This window comes from Cydia strobilella, chromosome 1 (assembly GCF_947568885.1).
Source record: "Cydia strobilella chromosome 1, ilCydStro3.1, whole genome shotgun sequence".
NCBI lineage: Eukaryota > Metazoa > Arthropoda > Insecta > Lepidoptera > Tortricidae > Cydia > Cydia strobilella.
In genome coordinates this window covers 6,092,143-6,115,522 of record NC_086041.1, presented here as the reverse complement: position 1 = coordinate 6,115,522, position 23,380 = coordinate 6,092,143, and the positions used below count along the sequence as shown (strand labels likewise).

At 35.9% G+C, this 23,380-nt stretch overlaps 2 protein-coding genes across 4 annotated transcripts in view; one reads left to right on the top strand and one right to left on the bottom strand.

The window, feature by feature from the left end:
• Positions 1-5,549: 5,549 nt before the first annotated feature.
• LOC134755442 (odorant receptor Or2-like) lies at positions 5,550-13,860 on the top strand. The gene is made up of 5 exons (XM_063692001.1): positions 5,550-6,449; positions 6,555-6,654; positions 7,096-7,200; positions 7,534-7,689; positions 13,780-13,860. The coding sequence occupies exons 1-5, from the start codon at positions 5,656-5,658 to the stop codon at positions 13,831-13,833; spliced, it is 1,209 nt and encodes a 402-aa protein (XP_063548071.1). The 5' UTR covers positions 5,550-5,655; the 3' UTR covers positions 13,834-13,860.
• A 7,875-nt stretch (positions 13,861-21,735) lies between these two features.
• The window catches only part of LOC134755617 (atrial natriuretic peptide receptor 1-like), a 278,568-nt gene continuing 276,923 nt past the window's right edge, over positions 21,736-23,380 (bottom strand). For all 3 annotated transcript variants that reach the window (XM_063692118.1, XM_063692127.1, XM_063692111.1), the window contains one exon: positions 21,736-22,978. In XM_063692118.1, coding sequence (XP_063548188.1) covers positions 22,370-22,978 — 609 coding nt within the window. In that variant the 3' untranslated portion in view covers positions 21,736-22,369. The remainder of the gene's footprint in view (positions 22,979-23,380) is intronic.

Here is a 23,380-nt window from a genome sequence, read left to right as displayed (position 1 = left end):
AACAAACTAACTGGTATTTCTGTCATTTTTTAGGTTCTGAGAGGTCGCATTTCAAGATTTTCTTTATTTTCATGAAGCATAAAATAATAGTTTCATATCCGTCTTTTTCCATACTTTTGCATCTCAATTGTTTCAATTTTGATGTGTGTAGGTATCAGTAGATACGACGTTTTGTCTATAATTTTAGTAACAATACTACGTTTCGGATCGTTTTTGTGTAAGATTGTCCCAAACTAGTTATTTTATTTATTTATATTTATTATACATGATGGTTATAATATACTCTACACTTTTCTACTCATAAAAGAATCCATACATTTCCATATGTTTTTAGGAGAAAAACCATTACTATACTAAGGTGTACGAGTATACCCATAATCCTCAATTTATGAGTCTTACCCCCTATATGTGTCAGGTTATAACATTTTTATGAGATACTTAAGTGAATTTGTACCTTTGGAAGGTTACGCAAATTCTCAGTTAAATATCGAAAATGTAATATTCTAAGAACCAGAATTAAATTTTGTATTATATTTGTGAATGAAAATCGATAAGGCTTGATCGATAATATAGTCTAAAAAAGACTAACGTCTCTGTTACCTATATTGTAATAATTATTTATTTTAAGATGGTTACAATGTAATGATGGTTTTAAATAAGTATATGGTTAGTTCTGAACTTGTCAAAGAGCCCTTGAAGCCTTCTTGCAGAATATTTTTTTGGATTTGGATTTTTGAATTTTTAATAATGAATTTTAAAATATTAAATTTTTAACTAAGTTACAAAGGTTTTTTTTAATCTAACCTAAATTTGATTAGGGTAACAGAAAAAAATAATGTATAGTGCCGGATTGTAGTGGGAATTTGCTAAATATATTATCTATTGTGGTATTCTGCCTTGTAGTATATTCTTGAATTTGTCGGCGAAAACCGAGCGATAAAAGGTATTCTGATATTTAATTTTTTGACATCCCGAAAATTTATATTGAAATCTCCCGCTATAATAATATTTTCCTGTGCACTGAGCTTAATTAGCTTTTCTAATGCAATCCATGGCAATTTTAGGAAGACATTTTGTAGATTTGTATATGCTTAACAATTTAACACCGAATGCTTTGAAAGTGAGGCATTCGCAATGCTCACTCAATGGACTGTCTACAAAAAAACCTTTCGTGGGGCTATTGTCTAGTTCTTTGGCGCAATTATTATTTATATATGCGATAGAAACCGACCCTGGGTTTGCATTCGACATATTAGGGCCGTCTAGTCTGCACCCTTGCTCAAAACCTTCCAGGACAAAATTGTCGGTTGGGGAACCCCATGTTTCAGCAAATATCGCGATGTGAGAAGAATTAACTACCTATACAGTCTGCTTTTATATCTAGTAAGTGTTTTCGTAACGATTGTACATTATGAAAAATTATTTGAATTTCACCTCCCGGTGACTGCAAAAACAAACTGGGGTTTTAATTTATTTTGGATTAGTTTCTTCAGTTCCAAATCTGGACTCGTGTCTAATACCTTTGCTGGGGGGCTAAAATCGCCATGTAATGTAAGCAAATAAAGACCACCAGCTGATGTAGCTCTGGAGCAAGCTACGTAAAGCATTGATCGTTTTAAGATTCCACTTAAATGAACCACAACTGGTACTACGTAAACAGAAATTAATAACTAGCTTAAATCTAAAATAGGCCCTTGAGGCATTGTACCAAGGATGCTGGCGGCATTTCCCCGCTGTATCGCAATGCTGTTACGTTGTGCGAGAAAGCCGCCAGCTCTTCGGTCACCAGTTACGTCAACCAGACGCTTCGCGATTTCTGCAAACAAGTTATGCGCGCTGGGAGCCCATGGACCTAGAGTTTCAACTCCAAATGGAACGAAATGATACTCTCTACCGAGGCTCTTATATTTATTACGTTTTAAAATTTCGGCGCTTTCCGCCGCTCCGCCCGCTATAACTACTTTCCACTGTATATAAACCAAATTGACCAAAACTTTCTCCATGGTAGATCCTTGAGCTTTATGAATCGTCATTCCTTGAGCTGTTATTACTGGAAATTGAGACCGATGTACCTTCAGATTCGACGACTTTCATTGCTTCACTGTATACGTAGATGCTTCCACTGAGATTATATGTATAAATGATGATTTCTCGTATGCCGCGTAAATTTATTTCTTGTCGCAATGCCGATATCGTTATCAAACTGCAACCATAATCGCAAAGGCCTCCTTTCACTTGTAATTTTATGATTACCATATTCTATTGCCTTTAGTAGTCCGGTGATGCCATTAACTAGTCCGTCAGATATATCCAAATTTACGGTTATCATATTATATCTGGCAATTTTAGAAAAAGTATTTTTGGTAAACCGTAAGTTTTTATTGTTGGTAATGCGTTAACAGATTGCAAAGCTTTTTTTGCATTTGGATTGGGTGCACCAAAAACTAAGTCTATGGCCTTAACGGAAAAACCTTCAGTATTCATTAGTGATATTTTTTTAGATTATAACTGTCTACTTGTTTGTTAGTTGCAAACAAATTAATGGCGCCATCAGGTGCGGTGGGTAAGCTACTAATTCTAAAACATCGCGTCTTGATGAGTTCAATATCAATGGGACTCATATTACCAGTAGCCATATTATTTAACGTAATTGCAAAGCTAAGGTCATCTCTTTGACGCATTATTTTTGTCATAGAGAATAGGCAAAATGGTTCCCACAATGGTGCACCAGCCAGAACTGCCAACGGATTACGCTCTGTGATCGGTTGGAAAATCCAATAATCTCCAACTGGTAGCTGGTTAAAATCTCCTACAGAAATAATAGATTTTCCAGCAAACGGGACGTCTGTATGAAAATTTTGCTGTAATCTGCGGTTGATCTGATTAAAAGTTATATTTCCCAACATAGAAATTTCGTCTGAAATAACTGGCTAATGTGTTGGCAGTGGCAGTAGTAATACCATACTGTGAAATCGGCAAACAGAATGCATTGTGAACAGTTCGTCCTCCAATACCAAATGCGGCCTTGCCAGTGAAAGCACAAAGTAATATTTTTATTTCGTCTGGTTCCCTGGCTCGCGATTAAAAATCAACATTAAATAGATACTGATTTAGGGTCTTTATCAATAGGCTTTTACCAACTCCAGCACCACCACTGACAAAATAATAAAATGGAGGTGTTTGTTGCTGCGTGAATAGATGTTCTAGGTGCATAACAAAATTTCTTTGATCACTATTAAACATTCTTAGTAATACAAGCACATTATCTTCGCTCATTAAAGATGGTTGAGCAATTACTCTACACGTTGAGTCATTGTCCTGTTCCCCTTGTAACTGTAAACAATGATCTGGGTCAATTTCTTGGGTTTCTAATTCATACTCATCTAATGGACATGCTCTTGCTTCAGCTCGATTTCCATCACATTCTTCATTATCATTTTCTGCATTTCGGATTGCTGCTAATAACATTTCAAATTCTTCAGGTCCTCTAAGACATTAAACAGTATACTTTCTGACTTTATTATTTAATAATTTTATCCAGTTACCAGTTGTTTTATCGGGGGTCATTTCTTCGCGATTTTCATTTTCACGACTTCATCTGGCAACAAAGACAGATGATGCGTATTATTAACAAAATAATTCTCAATGTCAATTTACAGTATGTAATTTCAATACTGGCGAATATTTAAACGGTAGTTTGCATAGGACCTAAGAAGTATATTGAATTGAGAAAGATTTTGCTTAGAAATACAATGAAATTTATAACCATACAAAATAATTCGGCCCGCAATGTATTTAATACAAAACACAAGTTACAGGATATGAGATTTTTCAAGTAACTGTCAACGCTTGTTGCTAGTTACTATAAAAAGCTCCTATCTCGTCATGTCATGTCATCTTATGTCTCTTAATGTTTGCAGTACATTGTTCTCGGTAAATTTAAGAAATAAAACGGGGTCATAATTAAGTGTAACTCAAAAAAACTTCTTAATTATTGATTAGATGGATAAATTATATGTCTGGTTTAATTTATTGCCCGTATTGGACTTACATATTTAATTTACATACTGTATACAAGTTTATGTCGCTACTTTAACTTTCCTTAGACCGCTATTGAACTTTTCCTAGACCCTTTTTGAATAGTGTTACAAAATGGAAAACACGTACGAAAGGAACAATAATTTTGCCTGTTTCCAACCTTTGGCACAGAGAGCCGCTTTTGGGTGACAAAGTTTAAATACGATTGCGATTTACATAAGAAGCTAAATTTTAACTGCTTATATTTTTATTATACCTGATGATATCATATTCGAGTAAATACGAGTAAGTTGCAATGTTTTTTTTTCTATGAATAGGTTACAATGAGGCGAGGAACAGAACCCTATGGAGGAACCTGGTCTTCAGCAGAAGGACATGATGTCACGATCCTCAGTATTGAGGTACCGACTGAAGATGAGATTACAATAAGTATGAAGGTCAATATATGCACACAAAGTATTATAATATTCGTTCATGTAGGTAAATATTTACCACTTATTTAGGTAGATTTTTCTACATTTCTTTCCCATCTACATTTTTCTCAGCGCTGCGCATTTTTTTATACCACGTCAGTGGCAAACAACCATACGGCCCACCTGATGGGCGGCATAATATTATATTATTATTTAAAAAAAAATACAATAAATAAATATTAGGGGACATATATTTCAGGTAATTAAGAGGAGAGGGGACGGCCGCTTCTTCATACAAATGTAGTCCCTATTTTATATAAAGATATACAAGAAACTATGTGAAAACATTTTCAATAATGTTAAATCCAGAAAGGAAAATCAGTACTACGTTTGTATGAAAAGGCGATTTCGCGCGGGTCCTCCACTTTCGTCTTAAGGGCTCTTACTATTTTATCACGCTTCTTACGCAAATGCAAGAATAACTGCGTCGGTATATTTCATTAACGTTTGTGTACTCACATAAACTTTCATTTGTGAAAAGAAAAGAAAAGCACAATCTCACCACCCTCTTCTTATAATTTCTTTTCATCTTCCATTATGTATCGTTCGTCGAACACCCTAAAATGATAAAATGTTTTTCCTGTCGTTTTAATACGTCATAACAGAGGAATAATGTTCTTTGATAATTACATATTTGATCAATCATTGGAAACACATATTTGCGATAAATTGATATATCGAGACAAGAAAAATTGCACGTTTGAATGAAATACATGTTTCGTATTTGTTTTTCAAAGGTGACGCAATGTATAATTTAAAATGACATGTGTCCATCCCTCTAAGTTAAGTAAATGTTAGGTTGAAATCGCTACAAAAAACGTGTAAATAGATTTCGTTGTTTGTAAATTTTTGGCATTACTTTCATATAACTTATGTCCGTAGTTTGTTAACATTGGCATTATATTTCAATAAAGTTTAATAATAACCAGAGGAAAGTTAATTTAAATTTAAAATCGCGTCAAGTTTCATGATGCCGAAAGAACATACAATGTTTAATAAGTATCCAAGCAAAGCTGCATGATTTTTGAAGTGTAATAAATCGTAAAGTAAATTTTATGAATACGAATTATTTCTAGTCCCTAAGTAAATTGAAATCAATCCGAAAACAACGTTCAACTACATTACACGGCAAGACGTGAGGGAAATGTTAAAAAAATATGTGGCCAGATTGGAAGACCCAAATTCTGCATTGCTTGGGCCCACGCTATGGGGTCTTCAGAGCTGGGGCATGTGGCAACCAAACAGTGGCCTGAGTCGTATCATTTACAATTTGATTCATCTTGCCGCTATACTATTTTTAGTGAGTCAATACGTCGGACTTTGGTTTATCAGGGCAGACCTGAACATAGCCTTGAGGAATCTCTCTTTCACAATGCTCAGCATGGTTTGCGTCGTGAAAGCATGCACATTTGTTGTTTGGCAGACATATTGGCGAGATGTTATTCAGTTTGTGGCAACACTGGAAAGAAGCCAACTACAGAGAAAAGACAAGACGACTAGCACAATTATTGAAGGTTATACGAAGTACTCCAGGAACGTAACTTGTTTTTATTGGGGTCTCGTTACAGCTACGGTGTTTACGATGATATTGGCGCCTTTAGGAGATTTTTTGTCATCTTCGGAGCAACGCGAACTAATGATGAATGGAACTATTCCTTTCCCGCAAATAATGAGCTCTTGGGTACCTTTTGATAAAACAAAGGGCTTTGGTTACTGGTTTCAGATAGTGGAACATTCTCTCATTGGTTTCTACGGAGGTGGGATCGTTGCGAGTTACGATGCTAACACAGTGGCTCTAATGTCATTTTTCTGTGGACAGCTTGAAATTTTGGTAGCAAATAGTAAGAGATTGTTCAGTGAAGATGGTAATCCTGTCAGTTATTCAGAAGCGATGGAAAGAATAAAACAATGTCATATGCATCATCTGTCATTGATTAAGTAACGTTTTGCATTTTCTTTTAATAACATTATTATTTTATACTTTACATTAAAGTCCTTAAATTAGTTTTTATAAATAAATGTGTTATAATAATTTATTTTTAGGTACTCAAAAATCTTGAATTCTCTGCTATCGCCTGTTATGTTTTTATACGTCGTCATTTGTTCACTAATGATTTGCGCCAGTGCGATTCTCTTGACAAAAGTAAGTACTTACCTCAAGTAATTAAATAAAAAATATTGCAATAAAGTATGGTTAAATTATTTAGACGAATATAATAATGATACTACCGAAAAACGTAAATTGTTGTAACATTATAAACTTAAAAATATTATTGTGTCTTAAAGATATGTAATTATTTACACATTACCTTTAGGAAGCTATTTAATTGAAACCAAATTAATATTAACCTCTCGAATGCCGGAACGCGGATCCACGTTAGTAGGTATTGAACTCTAATTAATTAATTAATTGGAATTCAATAATCACTGCGCAGATCCACGTTCCTGCATTCCAAGAGGTTAAATAAAACTGCGTTAAACATTATTTTTCAGTTTATGAATGTATTTTAATGAGCAAAATTTTATAAAATGCCTGAAATATCACACCTGTAATAAAATTCTCAAACCGCCCCGTTGTTTGCAGGAGGGGACGACAACTATGCAGCGGATGTCGGTGGCAGAATACCTGGCGGCACTCATCGCGCAATTATTTTTATATTGCTGGCATAGCAACGAAGTGTATTTTATGGTGAGCCTTTACTCATTTTAGGCGCTCGCGTAGCTGAAATATTTGCATATATGTACCTCGCTTATTATGTTTTTCGAGATATCTCGTACAAGAAAATGAACTTCCTTGTTAGTTCAATGCTTGGAACAATTTATCAAACAAAATGGGTAAGAATAAAGAAATAGGGACCAAATCTTTATGTTCCTAAGGCGGATTGAACCAGCGTGCAAATGCTTTTGCTTTTCTATAATCACTAAGTTGCTGGTACAATATAATATATAATTAAATGATTTAGTTGTAAGAAAATAATTTATGATATCGGTGTAAGTAAATGTTATTCCGATTTTTTTTCAGAGCAAAAGCGTAGATAGAGGTATATATGAGAGCGAATGGTGGCGATGTGGGGTCGGCTTGCGTCGCTGCGTCGTGCTGCTGGGCGGGCAGCTGCGGAAGACCATCATATTTGAAGCTGGTCCTTTCACAAATCTCACTGTTGCTACTTTTGTTGCGGTATGAGGCTTACTAATTTAGTAAATTGTGTAAAATGTCGCAATCAGTTTTATGATGTGCAAGGGGAGCCAAGAACGGTTGAACAATTGAATATGTCTCTTATAAGTAAGTAGGCGTGGTTTAAGAAAATTTAGGCACACTCATTATTACCCGACTGAGTCATAAGGAGGGTAATGCTTTTCAAGCGTATGTATATATGTATGTCCATTTCTTTGGCACGCCTTACAGCCCAAACGGCTGGACGGTTTTTGACATATGAGGTGTCGTTGAACGGTGTGGCGAGGACAAATAATATTTTGTTAACTACTGGCACAGAAAGATTTACTAAAACTACGTTTGTCGCCGCATGCGGCACCTCAAAGTATTTAGTTTAGTTTGGTAAATTATATATTACTCAGCCTCCTAAGTCCCAAGTGCCTGCTAAAAGAACAAAACGGCGTTCATAATTGAGTCCTGGGTATTGCTACGAAGAAGATATCACTATAACCGAACGTCCTTTAAAAAGATCAAATGTATTATAGTCATTAAGTCCTGAACTTATAGCAGCAATTTAATCTGTTTCAAACCCGACTATACGATTTTTGCTAGAACAAACATTATTCAGTACCAAAGAAACTTTTTTTGCACCAAGTCAACTAATCCATACTTTTGTTCTTTTTAAAGAACTCTCGTGCTTAGTATGTAGTAGTTAATGTAATAATTATAGGTAAACAGCATGGGTAATTGGTTATTTGGTTTTATTTTCTTGACCAAATCAGAAATTCACCACGCGTACGCACAAAGCTTCGCTTCTCAAGTCCTCAACGTTGAGTCCTGGCCCGACGGTTGCTGGTAGAGGGGTAGTCAGCTTCATTTTCCGAGTCAGAAGAATATTTATTTTCTGAGCTAGACGAGTCCGCATCAATAATGGACATCGCTACGTTGACCAGAAATTACGTCTATTTCAGGGTCTTGATAAGTCGACCCTTCGCTATCCTCAGTGTCTTTTATTTCAGATTCATTGAGAAGCTGCACTATGTCCACGTCGCGTAGCACTAGAATGAAATACCATTTATTAACCGAACTCACTTTTAAAAGAACAAATTAAATTACCTTGCAAAAACATCGTTTACGTCGCATGTTTGTCAAAAATAATACATTATAGTTAAATATTACTAATTCATTAGAAAAAAACACAATTTTAATTGCAAGAAATACCAATATTACTATGAAGTATTAATAGATTTACTTACGTTGTTTCCCACATGCTGCCATTGTCCCCTTTTGCTGGCCACTAAGAACAAATATGGCTACTTGGTTTCGTTTAATTCAACGCGTGTGACAGGGACAAATATATAAACACTAAGATAATGGCGTTTAGGTCTAAAATATCGCAATAAAGTTAAAAAATTGATTTTGTTATTTTAATAGGTAGTTCGGTCATAACGAGACCTGTAATTTACAAATCGTCAGGACTTAACAATGGTTGCCATTTTGTTCTATTAAAAGCCAGTTCGGTCTTTCTAACAAGTAATATTTTAAAAGCCCGGGTCTTAGAAGGATATATAGTAACGGCACCAGTCATGGGACTTGTAAGAGGAAATTTGGAGTATTTGTGATATTTCCCTGATACATGTAAAATGTTACCGCCTTGCGTGTTAGAAGTTGAATGTCCCATCCGTCTTTTATGTTTCAGGCGTGTTGTATCAAAAATTCAGCAATTAGTTTCCACATAATTAACAAATTAAAACTATGTGTTTTTTCTCCAGTCATGGTCGGCAAAGCTCCAGTAATGGTACCCCGGTAATGGGCGTGGATCCAGTAATGGTGCCCCTATAATGGGCATCCCTATGAGTATAAAATATTGGAATAGGAAATAAGATTTGGCAAATTCAGCTTCCAAAATTTGACCCACACTAATAGACCGGGAGCCAGGAACGGATTTCCATGACCAACCGCCTCCCGAGCGAAAACTCGTATGTACATCGAATAATTTTGTCTCGATTAATTTTAGGAATAATTATGATCATGGTTGTTTTATAGGTTTTAGGGACTGGATTTCGAAACTGATAACCATCTTGGAATCCAAGATGGCGGACATGCACTATGTCATAAAAGTCGTCATGGATGGCGTTTTATGGGTTTTAGGGAGTGCTAGTTTCGAAAATGATGACCATTTTGGAATCCAAGATGGCGGACATGCACTATGTCATAAAAGTCGTCATGGATGTCGTTTTATAGGTTTAAGCGAGTGCAGATTTCAAAAATTATGACCATTTTGGAATCCAAGATGGCGGACATGCACTATGTCATAAAAGTCGTCATGGATGTCGTTTTATGGGTTTTAGGGAGTGCTAGTTTCGAAAATGATGACCATTTTGGAATCCAAGATGGCGGACATGCACTATGTCATAAAAGTCGTCATGGATGTCGTTTTATAGGTTTTAGGGAGTGCTAGTTTCGAAAATGATGACCATTTTGGAATCCAAGATGGCGGACATGCACTATGTCATAAAAGTCGTCATGGATGTCGTTTTATAGGTTTAAGCGAGTGCAGATTTCAAAAATTATGACCATTTTGGAATCCAAGATGGCGGACATGCACTATGTCATAAAAGTTGTCATGGATGTCGTTTTATGGGTTTTAGGGAGTGAAGATTTCAAAAATTATGACCATTTTGGAATCCAAGATGGCGGACATGCACTATGTCATAAAAGTCGTCATGGATGTCGTTTTATAGGTTTAAGGGAGTGCAGATTTCAAAAATTATGACCATTTTGGAATCCAAGATGGCGGACATGCACTATGTCATAAAAGTCGTCATGGATGTCGTTTTATGGGTTTTAGGGAGTGCTAGTTTCGAAAATGATGACCATTTTGGAATCCAAGATGGCGGACATGCACTATGTCATAAAAGTCGTCATGGATGTCGTTTTATAGGTTTAAGGGAGTGCAGATTTCAAAAATTATGACCATTTTGGAATCCAAGATGGCGGACATGCACTATGTCATAAAAGTCGTCATGGATGTCGTTTTATGGGTTTTAGGGAGTGCTAGTTTCGAAAATGGTGACTAGTGTATTGGTGTCTCGAGCACTTACGTCATAGTGACGTCACTGACAGTTAGGTGTTAGTCGATGATAGACCGCGAGCAGAGCAGTCGTATCACGTGATGTTTGGGTTGACGAGCCGTTGGAAATACATTACATCGTATGATTTACTGTGGTAAATACAGGACATTACAATGACCATTTTGAAATCCAAGATGGCAAATTTACGACGGCTCAGCCATACAGTCAAAATTAGGTGGGGCTTGCTCGACCAAATGTCATAGAGGGACCCTGGCAGTTTCTGACGCCGCCATTTTTATTTCAAAATGGCTGATTCTAAATGGCGCCCGATTTTCAAGTTTGTCCTAGCGCGCTAAATGTTGGTCACGGAAACTCGGGGTCCCATGGATTGCTATAAAAATTTTTTTTTGAAAAAATCCAAGATGGAAAAAATTACCACTTATTTTGTATAGCAACTTCTTAACGGTGCGAGATGGGTGAACGGTGCCCTACCAAATGTCATAGAGGGCCCCGCGACAAATTGGTCTGATATTGCTTAATCCGTTTTTTACATACACATAGCTTCTTTTGATAGGTACTGTAAAGGTTTTGTAACCTTTACAGCCTTTTTTATCAGTAACTGGTGACAGACACGTTTTGAATTTAGAATCGTATCGCCCTGTCAAATGGAACGGGGGTGCGTGATCGCCATTCCTGAAGAGGCAGTCATTCTGTATAGATGATTTGTCAATTAGCTAACCTGTGAGAAAAAAATAATACATTGAAGATCAATCCTCTATGTTTAAATATCTACCACATCTTCCCCAATAGGCGTATCCACTTTACAGTACTGGCCGCTTATTGCACTCCCTAAAACCCATATAACGACATCCATGACGACTTTTATGACATAGTGCATGTCCGCCATCTTGGATTCCAAAATGGTCATCATTTTCGAAACTAGCACCCCCTAAAACCCATAAAACGACATCCATGACGACTTTTATGACATAGTGCATGTCCGCTATCTTGGATTCCAAAATGGTCATAATTTTTGAAATCTTCACTCCCTTAAACCTATAAAACGACATCCATGACGACTTTTATGACATAGTGCATGTCCGCCATCTTGGATTCCAAAATGGACATAATTTTTGAAATCTACACTCCCTTAAACCTATAAAACGACATCCATGACGACTTTTATGACATAGTGCATGTCCGCCATCTTGGATTCCAAAATGGCCATCATTTTCGAAACTAGCACTCCCTAAAACCCATAAAACGACATCCATGACGACTTTTATGACATAGTGCATGTCCGCCATCTTGGATTCCAAAATGGTCATAATTTTTGAAATCTGCACTCCCTTAAACCTATAAAACGACATCCATGACGACTTTTATGACATAGTGCATGTCCGCCATCTTGGATTCCAAAATGGTCACCATTTTCGAAACTAGCACTCCCTAAAACCCATAAAACGACATCCATGACGACTTTTATGACATAGTGCATGTCCGCCATCTTGGATTCCAAAATGGTCATAGTTTTTGAAATCTGCACTCCCTTAAACCTATAAAACGACATCCATGACGACTTTTATGACATAGTGCATGTCCGCCATCTTGGATTCCAAAATGGTCATCATTTTCGAAACTAGCACTCCCTAAAACCCATAAAACGACATCCATGACGACTTTTATGACATAGTGCATGTCCGCCATCTTGGATTCCAAAATGGTCATAATTTTTGAAATCTACACCCTTAAACCTATAAAACGACATCCATGACGACTTTTATGACATAGTGCATGTCCGCCATCTTGGATTCCAAAATGGACATAATTTTTGAAATCTACACTCCCTTAAACCTATAAAATGACATCCATGACGACTTTTATGACATAGTGCATGTCCGCCATCTTGGATTCCAAAATGGTCATCATTTTCGAAACTAGCATTTCTACTATACGAGTTTTCGCCCGGGAGGCGATGACTGACGAAATTTGCGTCTGGCTCGCGGTCTATAACTAATAGGGCAAGTTAATAATAGTTTGTAAAAACTATATTAATTTTATCTGAAGTCCGAGCATACCTCCTGACAAATTTCAATACTACATTTTATTGTTTAAACATGAAATGACGGCATGGGAAGCATCATTATGTAAATTGTCCCATCATAGGAGGCATGTAGTTTTACAGCTCCTATGATGGGATTGGGCAAAATACTACTATTTTTTTACATCTCTGGAGTCAGAAAATAGTGTGTTGTATACCTTATCTCATGGTGAATGCAATTAACAAAACACATTCTAGTTTACACCAACTAATAATTAATTAAAATTAAATATATGAACTCACCTCTCTTAGCAAAGTTGTTAAGAATTCTCACTCGTTACTTTTTTCAGTGACACGACAACTTTTGGGTTGGCGCCAATTCCTTAAATAATAACCGAATTTCATAAAAAGTCAAACTTAAGCAGCTCTATGACTCTTGTTTATGGTCAAATATTACCAGTGTTTATAAACTAGTTTAAGATACTTATTTTACAAGATTTGTAGTTTTATGACCCATAACCGGTTCCACGCCCATTACCGGGTCCACTACTATAGATATTAGGGTGATTCAAACTAGTACTAAAAAAAAAATTTTTTTTACTCTCACCATCTACAAATGGTCTATTGCATTATAAAACACACACAGATTTTTTTATAAAATTTTAAAATTGATATTTAGGGGTTAACTTTGCGCCGTCTATAGGAAAAACGCTAACGAGATAAGCATACCTACTATATAGGTAAAGAGAAACTGTGTATGAACCATATAAACTGAACCATATTTGAACAAGTTTGGGAACAAATCAAATTATTTTTTATTAAATATTTTGATTTGTGTTTTGTGTTGGAGGGCTTCGACACTTTTTCTTTAATATATGACATCTATTACAGTTTTTGAACCATATTTATTTTACTTTGACTACCTATACTATTAATGAGAATATAACTGAACTGCTTAATATTTTCTACATTTAATATGTTAAATTATATTTATTTCAGATTCTCAAAGGATCATATAGTTACTACACATTGTTAAGCAACAATGAAGGTTAGATTCATTAGATTCATAGATGAACAAAGCAAAATAAGAGAAATAAAATGAGATAGAATACATAGAAACAATAATAATAAAGTTAGAAATAGAAAAGTTCCATAAACAATTTAATATTTTTTTTTTACTTCACCTACCCTTTAAAAACCTAGAAGCTGTTACAATTGTATTTGTTGAACGACTTTACGAAGCATAGCTATTAAAGATACAAATATGTGTCGAAAAACAATTATTATTTATTGCCTTAGAAGTTGCAGTTCAATGGTTTTGTTTAGCCTTATTTTGAAATTTAATAAGTACCTATGTCTAGTGTACTCTTTGGTTTTAGAAACATTTATTAACAAATTAGCTCTTATCCTTTGAACCAAAAACTGAAGTACACTATTTTATTAATATTTTAAACGTTTTTGATTTAACCTACGTATTTACTTTATACAGAATACAGAACCGCTTATAAGCTTTTGTGAAACATTTGTACAAAACTTTTTAAATATAAACTTTTTAAAGCATAGACAAGTATGGCTACGTTTAAGGAGACCTAAATTGCCAAAATAAAAATTAACTTATTAAAATAATGGTTTTACGCTTTTTTGTAAATATTACGCTAATTAACTGATTTACTTGATTGAAATATGCTATTAATTAATTAATTTAAAATACGCTAAAATTGGTTAGGTACTCAATTGTGACTCATCCTTCATACCTACTGAAAGTGTAAACCGGGCTCACGCTTCTTATGGATCACCGTAAATTGTATGCGGTTGGTAAGAGACGGATACAAAAGCCCAGTCTAGTGTGAAGAAAAAAACCCTGCTTCCTTTACAGACCCTGTCAGGCATGCCAATTGTGTGTCTCTTGAGAGATACATGTTAGTTTTATCGACTGGGATGTATTTACTATTTACCTTAAACATTCTAAGATTTCTTTAAAAATGTGTTGTACGGTCAGCATCAAATAGATATGTGGCCAAATATATCGTAACTTCGTAACACACTTTTGTTACTGTAGAAATATGGATATCATGTATATTATATATTTGACCACGTTGGCAGTCAATTGCTATTTGATGCTAACAGTACATATTATCACCCTGCTAAGTTGCCGCATTCAACACATGTGTAATATACGATTTGGACAAACTTTTATATGGGGCCGCGCACAAACACACTGGCGCAGGCATATACTAACAATTATAATACTTACATGCCTATAAAATCGAAGTTCGCAAATTGCGGGCATCTTTCTCTGTCACTCTAATTACGCCTTCATTGGAGTAAAAGAGAAAGATCCCCGCAATTGGCGAATTTCGGTTTTCGCGGGGGCCCCTGAATTGCTCTGACAGTCGCGCGCGAATATTATATCGGCCCAACCCGGCGGCGCACCCAGTAGACCATTAACTGATTTTAGGCCAAAAGTTTATTTATATATTTAAACTTTATTCCACACCACAGTAAAAATTGTACAAAAGACAAACTTAAAGCCAGGAGGCATTCTCTACCAGTTAACCCTTGGGCCAAACAGAGATCAAGTAGTAATAGGTGCGGGAAATATTTACTTTAATATAAATATATATATTTAGGTCTTTCATATAAATAGATAATAATGTACTTACTATTTGATAGGTTTTTATTTATTTATTATGTTTATTGTTTGCTAACAAATCTCTATCGTTTTTGAATTCCGTCAATTCTGTCAATTTGACAGTAAAATAAGTCGTATTATCAACTACGGTACGCTTCGATTCCTCGATGTATCTATAGATAACGGTAGTTTAGGGAAAATAAAAGGGTTCTTATTTATTGGCTGCATGTCCAATTTGGTAGGGAAATAGTATGTGGGACAGGGGAATATGGTTAGCATTTTGTTTGTTAAGAAATGGCTACTTTCTATTGTTTTGAAATAAAAATGCACATTTAGTGTACAGTATACCTTTAAGAATCCCTAAAAGATACCGTTTTTTTTTTGTCAGAAATACATGTTTCTCTTTAAAAATAAGGCATATTTTCACAACACATGCACCAGTTCTATAGACAAACAACTATTTCTTTTCTAATAACTTCCACTTTCTTTTAACGTTAGGTTCTAAAAAGGTTATTTTTTCAGGCTTCAAGCTGATTTGCTCTTTTTTCTTATTTACAAGAAAATTTTATCAAACGCATCTTATTTAGTTATGTGATTTTAAGAAAACATACAAGATATCTTACAGACATAAGAAAATATAATCTTCATAAATTCGAGCACACCATTCGTAGCGGAAAAGCAAATAAGTCAAGCATCGCTTTCAATGAAAGACGCCGAACGGAAAGCGAAACATCGCGACGTCATTTTCATTTCACTAATGTTGTCTCACCATCGAAATCAAGTTGCACGCCGTCGGAGTGGGCTGGGGCGAAGCTAAAGTGCTGCTGAGGAATGCGTGGCCTGGGCACATGAGTCTTCATTTCTGCATTTCTAAGGTGCCTTGGACCGACAACAGGAATGTGCAATTGTGCAAGGTGGCATGGCCGTGCTTACCTCAAACGCAGATCACAGTTACGAAATACTTTCATTAGTCCGATGAAATACCCATTGATAGTAATAAACAAAGTTATGTGGCAACTACCAAGTTGAATGAATTATGTTGTAAATGTTGCAATATTGTCATAGTCAGTAAAATGCTGAAGGCATAAAACTTAAGACAATATTCCTTTGACTTATGTGAGATCGTATCGTAATCGCCTAGTTCAAGTATACTTTATCTTTGGACTTACCGTATAAGAATAAAGAATAAAGAATAAAGAATAAAGATCATTTATTTTCAGCTAAAGGTTACAGACATTCCAGGGGTCTCCGCACTAGGCAGTGCCTGTATCGCGGGGAACCAATAATAATTTAAATATCAGACTTTGTTACAATTAAAACTACAAACTAAGGCTTAATCTAGACACAATATTGAAACTAAATTTTGTTAAATATGGCTTCTGTCTCGGCATAATTTTGTGAGTGCAGCAGTTTGAAAAGCAGTTTTTTCGCTTCCATTTGTGTGCAATCCCTGAGGTTACATAGTTTATTTATAGCATTGTATGTAGACGCCCTGATGCGTTCCCCAAAACGTTTGGCAAAAGCTGAATTTACTCTTGGAACGGGTAAATTGAAGACGCGTTTTTGTGATAATATATTATACTCCTTTGATACTTTAGACGATTTATGTGTTTGTAAGCAAATTTTGTGTATAAACAGTTGACGAACAGATAGAACTTTAGCCTGAGCAAAGAGATCAGCAGTTGGAAAACGAAAAGGTTTTTTGAGACTGAACGCTGCATGTAATGCAGTAACAGATTATTGACTGGCACAGTGCGTCGTAGACCAGTTTTAGCAAAGATTCATCTGCAGAATGACGAAGTTTCTTAAATATATAAATAGATTTTCTAATTCTACCAGAGAGTTTGTGAATGTGATGTTTAAAATTTAAGTTTTCATCTACAAACAGGCCAAGGTATTTTATAATGTCAGCGCGCTGGATACTATAATATAAATATAAAGAAAGAATTTAATAATTCTGTGTAACCCAATAAACATTCTTTACCTATACCTGTTTTATTGCGGTCGTTTTCTTTCCTTCATGTGAAATATTTTTTCTGAGTTTAATATTTCTTGCATAGTAGGGAAAAAAAATCTTTTTTTATGCGTTTTGAAGTCGGTTTTCTAGTTTTTATAACGGCAACAGAAACACATAGTGTGTGAAAATGTCAACTGTCTAGCTATCATGACGATTCATGAGATATAGCCTGGTGACGGACAAACGGACAGTGGAGTCTTAGTAATAGGGTCCTGTTTTTACCCTTTGGGTACGGAACCCTAAAAAACAGTCCCAGTCCCCTCAACCTCAACTCCCAATCCCTCGAAAGCCCAGACCCCTCATCCACCATTATCTGCCCCACCGCTGACTGCTAACCCCTCAACCCCCGACCCTAACCATTAAAACTCTTGACTTCAAACCCCCAACCTTCAATCCCCGATTCCTAACCCCCGATCCCGTAACTTCCAACCACCCGATTCCTCAATCCCCAACCTTTCAACACACCGACCTCTGAACCTCCCGCCCCTCAATCCTCAACCCCTTAAACCCCAACTTCCTAACCTTCAACCTCATACACCAAACTGACCCCCCTCCCCCCTCCCATCACCACGGGCCCTCACCTCTCAGTCTCTTAACTCTTTCAAATTGATTAAAGTTCACGAACGGAATAATTTAGGATGTCACTATAAAGAGTAATACTCGTACCTCTAATACCTCTATAAATCTCCGAACAAATGCGATTACTTTAATGAAATGTCGACCTTAAGCTTTTTGCATGTTATCTACTGTTTTGGATGTATTAAGAACATTTCTGAGTCTAATCTTCGATATCTTTGAAATATTCGTGTAGTTTTATCATATACAAAGTAGAGGTAAAATACTCTTAGGACATTAGGTATATTTTATTAAACCCTTGACGGGATATATAACTACCGAATATATATATATATATATATATTCGGTTTGGTGGTTTTTCAACTATTTCATATCATTATGCGTAATTCTGCAATGTTTTCGTTTTATGTAGGAATGCTTTGACATAAATTCTTTAAACTCGGAATAAATACAATTTAATATTTTTGGTGAAATGGCAGGAATCTTGGCATACTCCTACTTTACGGCGTCGCAAACTTTATCCCCAGGTCACGAACTGCGCGTGAACTTTCAAAATTATAAATTATAATATAATTTTGCATAATTAACATTTCGACTAGTAAATTAAACATTCAATCAACTTGGTCTTAATTTTCCACTTTATTTCAGTATCTCCATGATTTGCATTTTGACTACTTATGCGGGATTGATACTAACTTGGCAGATATTCTGAATCAGATTAACTAACCACTTTATTAAACGTGCACAGTGTCAAAATGGAACGTAATCGTTGAGCAATTTGCAAACGGAGCAGCCTAATTCGTAAGATATCTAAATTATTAGATCAGTGTGTAAGTTTTTCAACGTACATTTTTTAGCTGAATTGAAAGAAATAAAATAGGTCAAGGTACGAATCGTAGGTAAAACGTTTGCTCCACACCCTATTAGGGCTACACGTATATTAAATTTGGTCGAGATCGAGCTCAATTTGCGTTTGAACTTCTCGTGGATCCCCCCCAATCCCCCAATTGACACGTTCGTACGCCAAAACTGAATATATTATACTCGTGTTGGTAGTGAAAGAAAAATTGACAGAAAAACGTGACTGGTTTTCGTTCACGAATTGATGTGAGGATGAAATTTTGTAAACATGGCATATGGCATAGTTCTTCTTTGTTACCTACTTACTCCTTTTTAGGGTTCCGTACCCAAAGGGTAAAAACGGGACCCTATTACTAAGACTCCGCTGTCCGTCTGTCCGTCTGTCTGTCTTTCACCAGGCTGTATCTCATGAACCGTGATAGCTAGGCAGTTGAAATTTTCACAGATGATATATTTCTGTTGCCGCTATAACAACAAATACTAAAAAGTACGGAACCCTCGGCGCGCGAGTCGACTCGCACTTGGTCGGTTTTTTTGTTAATACTTGAAAGTTCTTATAGGTTGAATACGGGGTTCCCCGAAATTTGACTAACGAGAGAATAATGATGAAACAACAGGTTTTTGCTAATCACGTGTACGTACGTTTAGAGCTTTTTGGACAGTTTTTTTTTCAATAATAATAACAAAGATCTATGAAGTGTATAAGATAAATAGAGTAAGAAAAAACGTGCCTCGAACTTACTAAATATAGCTCGTGAAAGTTAAGTTAAGTAATAAAGTAACTAACACGCCCGCTCACGAGTATGACGCGTATCTCAGCCATCGCCTCCATCAACAGGCAGGCAGGATGGCAGTAAATATACTCAAAGGCGCCTACACCAGATAATTTGGGACGGGTACCGCCGTGGCCGGGTGGTCAGGACGTAAGCCGCGTAAGCTGAAGACGCGGGTTCGATTCCCGCCTCGGCCACCGGTGGACTTGGTCACTTTTTCTTTAGTGTGTGTGTGTGTGTGTGTGTGTGTGTGTGTGTGTGTGTGTAAAGTTAAGTAATTATGTGTGTGTTTTTCTATACTGTGACTACAAAATTTACTATGACAATAAGCCTCTATACACTCAATTCTCTGATAATAATAACCTGTTTTAGGTTACAACTTATTTAGATACTTTTTCCTGTACTTTTTCCTCGTATTTCTCACGTAGTAAGTATGGAAATATTGTAGTGAAAAACAATAAATAAGCGAACACGCTTGTTCGTCCATCACCATTGATTTAAAACACTACATAAGTAGGTACTTACTCCAATTTAATCAGGTTATTGCTAAACTCGAACTATGTCACGCACTCTTACTTTTGCCAGTGACCATGCATGGAGTTTTCCGTTTAATTTTATCTAAAGGTGTAGATAAAGGAATAAATGACGAGTGAATGAGTATATTGCGAATATTGTGAGGGAGCTGTGGGTAATCAGTTCTCTATTCCAATAATTGAAGCTGTCAGACACAAAGAGTACACTTAGGGTGAGTACATATTTGGCGAAGTTTGCTTCTTTTTTCTGTTTGCTCGATGAACCCTTTTCATTTCATTAACGCGTCAAAAGGGCTTCTACGTGGTGGCTTCGGCTCCATGCACGCCTCCCAAATGTCCCATTGTTCCGTGATACGTAAAGGCATAATATATTTTCAATATATATAACAGTATTAACGAAATAAAGAAAAATAGTTCTGGCTAGCATTGCTCTGTGTTTTAGTGTTTGTTTTTTTAACATTTTAATAATTAATATTTGGTCTTCGCAACGCAATTTCTTAGAGATGATGACATTAACGCTGGGCATTTGTTTTGATTCTGCTCAATTGACTTTTTGTTATAAATAGCTATAATGGATGTACACAAAGGCTAAGTACCGTATACCGGTCAAGATTTCGATCGAGCAACCAGCAAATTCGGATTCAGCGGAGTCAAGTTAGGTTAAAAAACCCGGTTGCCAAAAAGGAATATGATTTGCCAGTCGACATCGATTTAAAAAAAATATGTCCAGACTCGTATATCTGTGAGTCTTTTATGTCCTTTATTGAGTATTTTTAACGCAACTCATAAGGACTCGAGCCTCCAAATAGACGCGGCGTCGGCTAAACTCGCAAACCTCGTAACTCCATTTCAAGCACATTAGGGATTTACTACCTTAGCCAACAATACCTAAAGTTGCAAACCTCACCTCCGGAGGAGTTACGAGGTTTGCGAGTTTAGCCGACGCGCCGTTAACCATTTTGTAGGTATTATCTACAATATCTACATACTAGTAGCGGTAAAGAAAATAGACATTATAGTACGGCGAACCTAACCCATGAATTTTACACGAAGACAATGTAACTCTGAAATGATGAATTTTAACACCAGAAAAAAACCTATATAAATCTATTACCTATTAGAGTTTAGTCTTAAGTTATTGAATTATTGTATTTTATTTTTGTATTGACATTTATTGAAAAACGAGTAATTATTTTAACACCTATTACCTATTCAAGTACATATATAAATCTTAATGATCTTTAAGTCTTACTTTACCTTTGTTAATTTAATGACTCGTATAATATTCCATCACTTGTGTTTTGTTCTGCGGGTTGTTTGGTAATAATTAGGAACTTTATGAAAAGCCTGGTAACTCAATAGTTTCAATTGGAGGGTTGCTATAATTTAAGCCTTTCAATCAAAAGCAATTAGTTGTTATTGTAGTGTCTGTTGTATTAATTTCTCCATTCAAATTATGTAAATTTCAATAAGGCTTTCGAGAGAATATTGTATTAATACGTTCACGTACGTTATTAAAGGCTGATAAGTTGTATTTCCAATTTGGGTAAAAAAACAAAAAAATCTTTCTCACTCTTTATATTTGCTATAACGTTTTTAATACATTGAGGGTTTAATTTTTACTTTGTCTACATTTACTATTAATAATTACTTTTTTCAGAATACCTTTTGCTAAGATCACAACGACGTTACATTTAATACTATAATATTTACAATAAATAAGTAAGTATATTTACAGCCTTATGTAAACACTGTGAAAATAAATAAATTTCTAAGTACTGCTTCGACAATTCATCAAACCATCAGCCAATGAAAATGAATTACATTTCGATGTTCATTTTCAAGATATTATTAAAAAGTATCACACCCATGGGCAGGATAGTCTTACAAAGCATGTAAAGGAATGTAGGAGAAGACGATAACTGAGCACACTTCAACAACATACATACTATGACTACCGACATTTAAAACATTGAATAGTCACACTTAAAGCCTAACCAGTAATTTATGATCACGGGCCATGTTGCGGAATTTCACTGGAACTAATTTTTTTCATACTGTACTGAACTGTCACCCTTATACGCGAGAATAACAGCGCCCTCTTGACAATGATCTTATATTACTGGTCAGGCTTTACATTTTCAAAATCTCTCTTAGAAATTGCCATATTATTAAGTACATAATATTCATGATAGCTTTAAACGTTCGAATCATTTGGTGTATCTGCTTTAGACAGTAAAGGAACACTACTATAGTCTTTTAAACAATGGTTACTCTTTCTGGAGCCATTATCGAAAGAACTTGCTTGCGGTAACTTGGGTATCCAGTTATTATTACCTACTTTATTCGAATTATGATTTCCTATGGAGTACATTTGGCAGTCCTTCAGTTTAACTTTGGGTTGGCCGCTTTGACTGACCGAATTGTGATTTAAAGAGTTGACATTAAGTGATATAGAATTAGAAACGCTGAGTTTATCCGTTTCCTCGGCGGATGTCACGCCATTGGTGACCGGTTCGGTAGGGTCTGACTGCTGTCTTTGTATTTTCAAATTTTGTAACAGTGGCTGCGCTTCTTTTTCTAGTTTAATGAAGTCGTTGTTTCTTTGCTGAAATATGCCGGAACCCCGCCTGCTGGATGACCTGGATCCATCAAGTCTTTGTCGAAATGGAGTTAGATGTGAAATAGATCCTCCACTTTCAGTGGATTGAGTTTGAAGCTTTGGCAGCGACGGTTTTTCTCGAGGCGGCGCGTTCGGATCGACTATCTCTCCCAACAACCAATAAGTGACTAGAGTTCCTTTTCCCTGTAACAAGCATATACAAATATTACAATTATAATATTACGTACAGACAAAAAAAAACCGACCCATTTCGTACCTTGTCACAGTGACAATCAATATGAAAGTCGCTAGAGACCTCATACTATGGATGGTATAGAAAGGATGCCAATCTCTTATGGCAGAATTGTTGCAAAAGTGACCGCTTTAAGCTTTAAATAATAGTTCCTAATCTCTCCGGTGGCGCTAGTTAGGCTCTGGGACATGAGTATAACATGAACCATATAAGGCAACAAATAACCCGACCAAATTACGTAGGTTGTTTTTGGTAGTATTTCGGTGTAACCATAGCTATTTCAAGTAGTCATAGCTAATTAAGCCCAGTAACGCCTTTATAAATAATAATAATTAACGGCATATGTCTTTAGG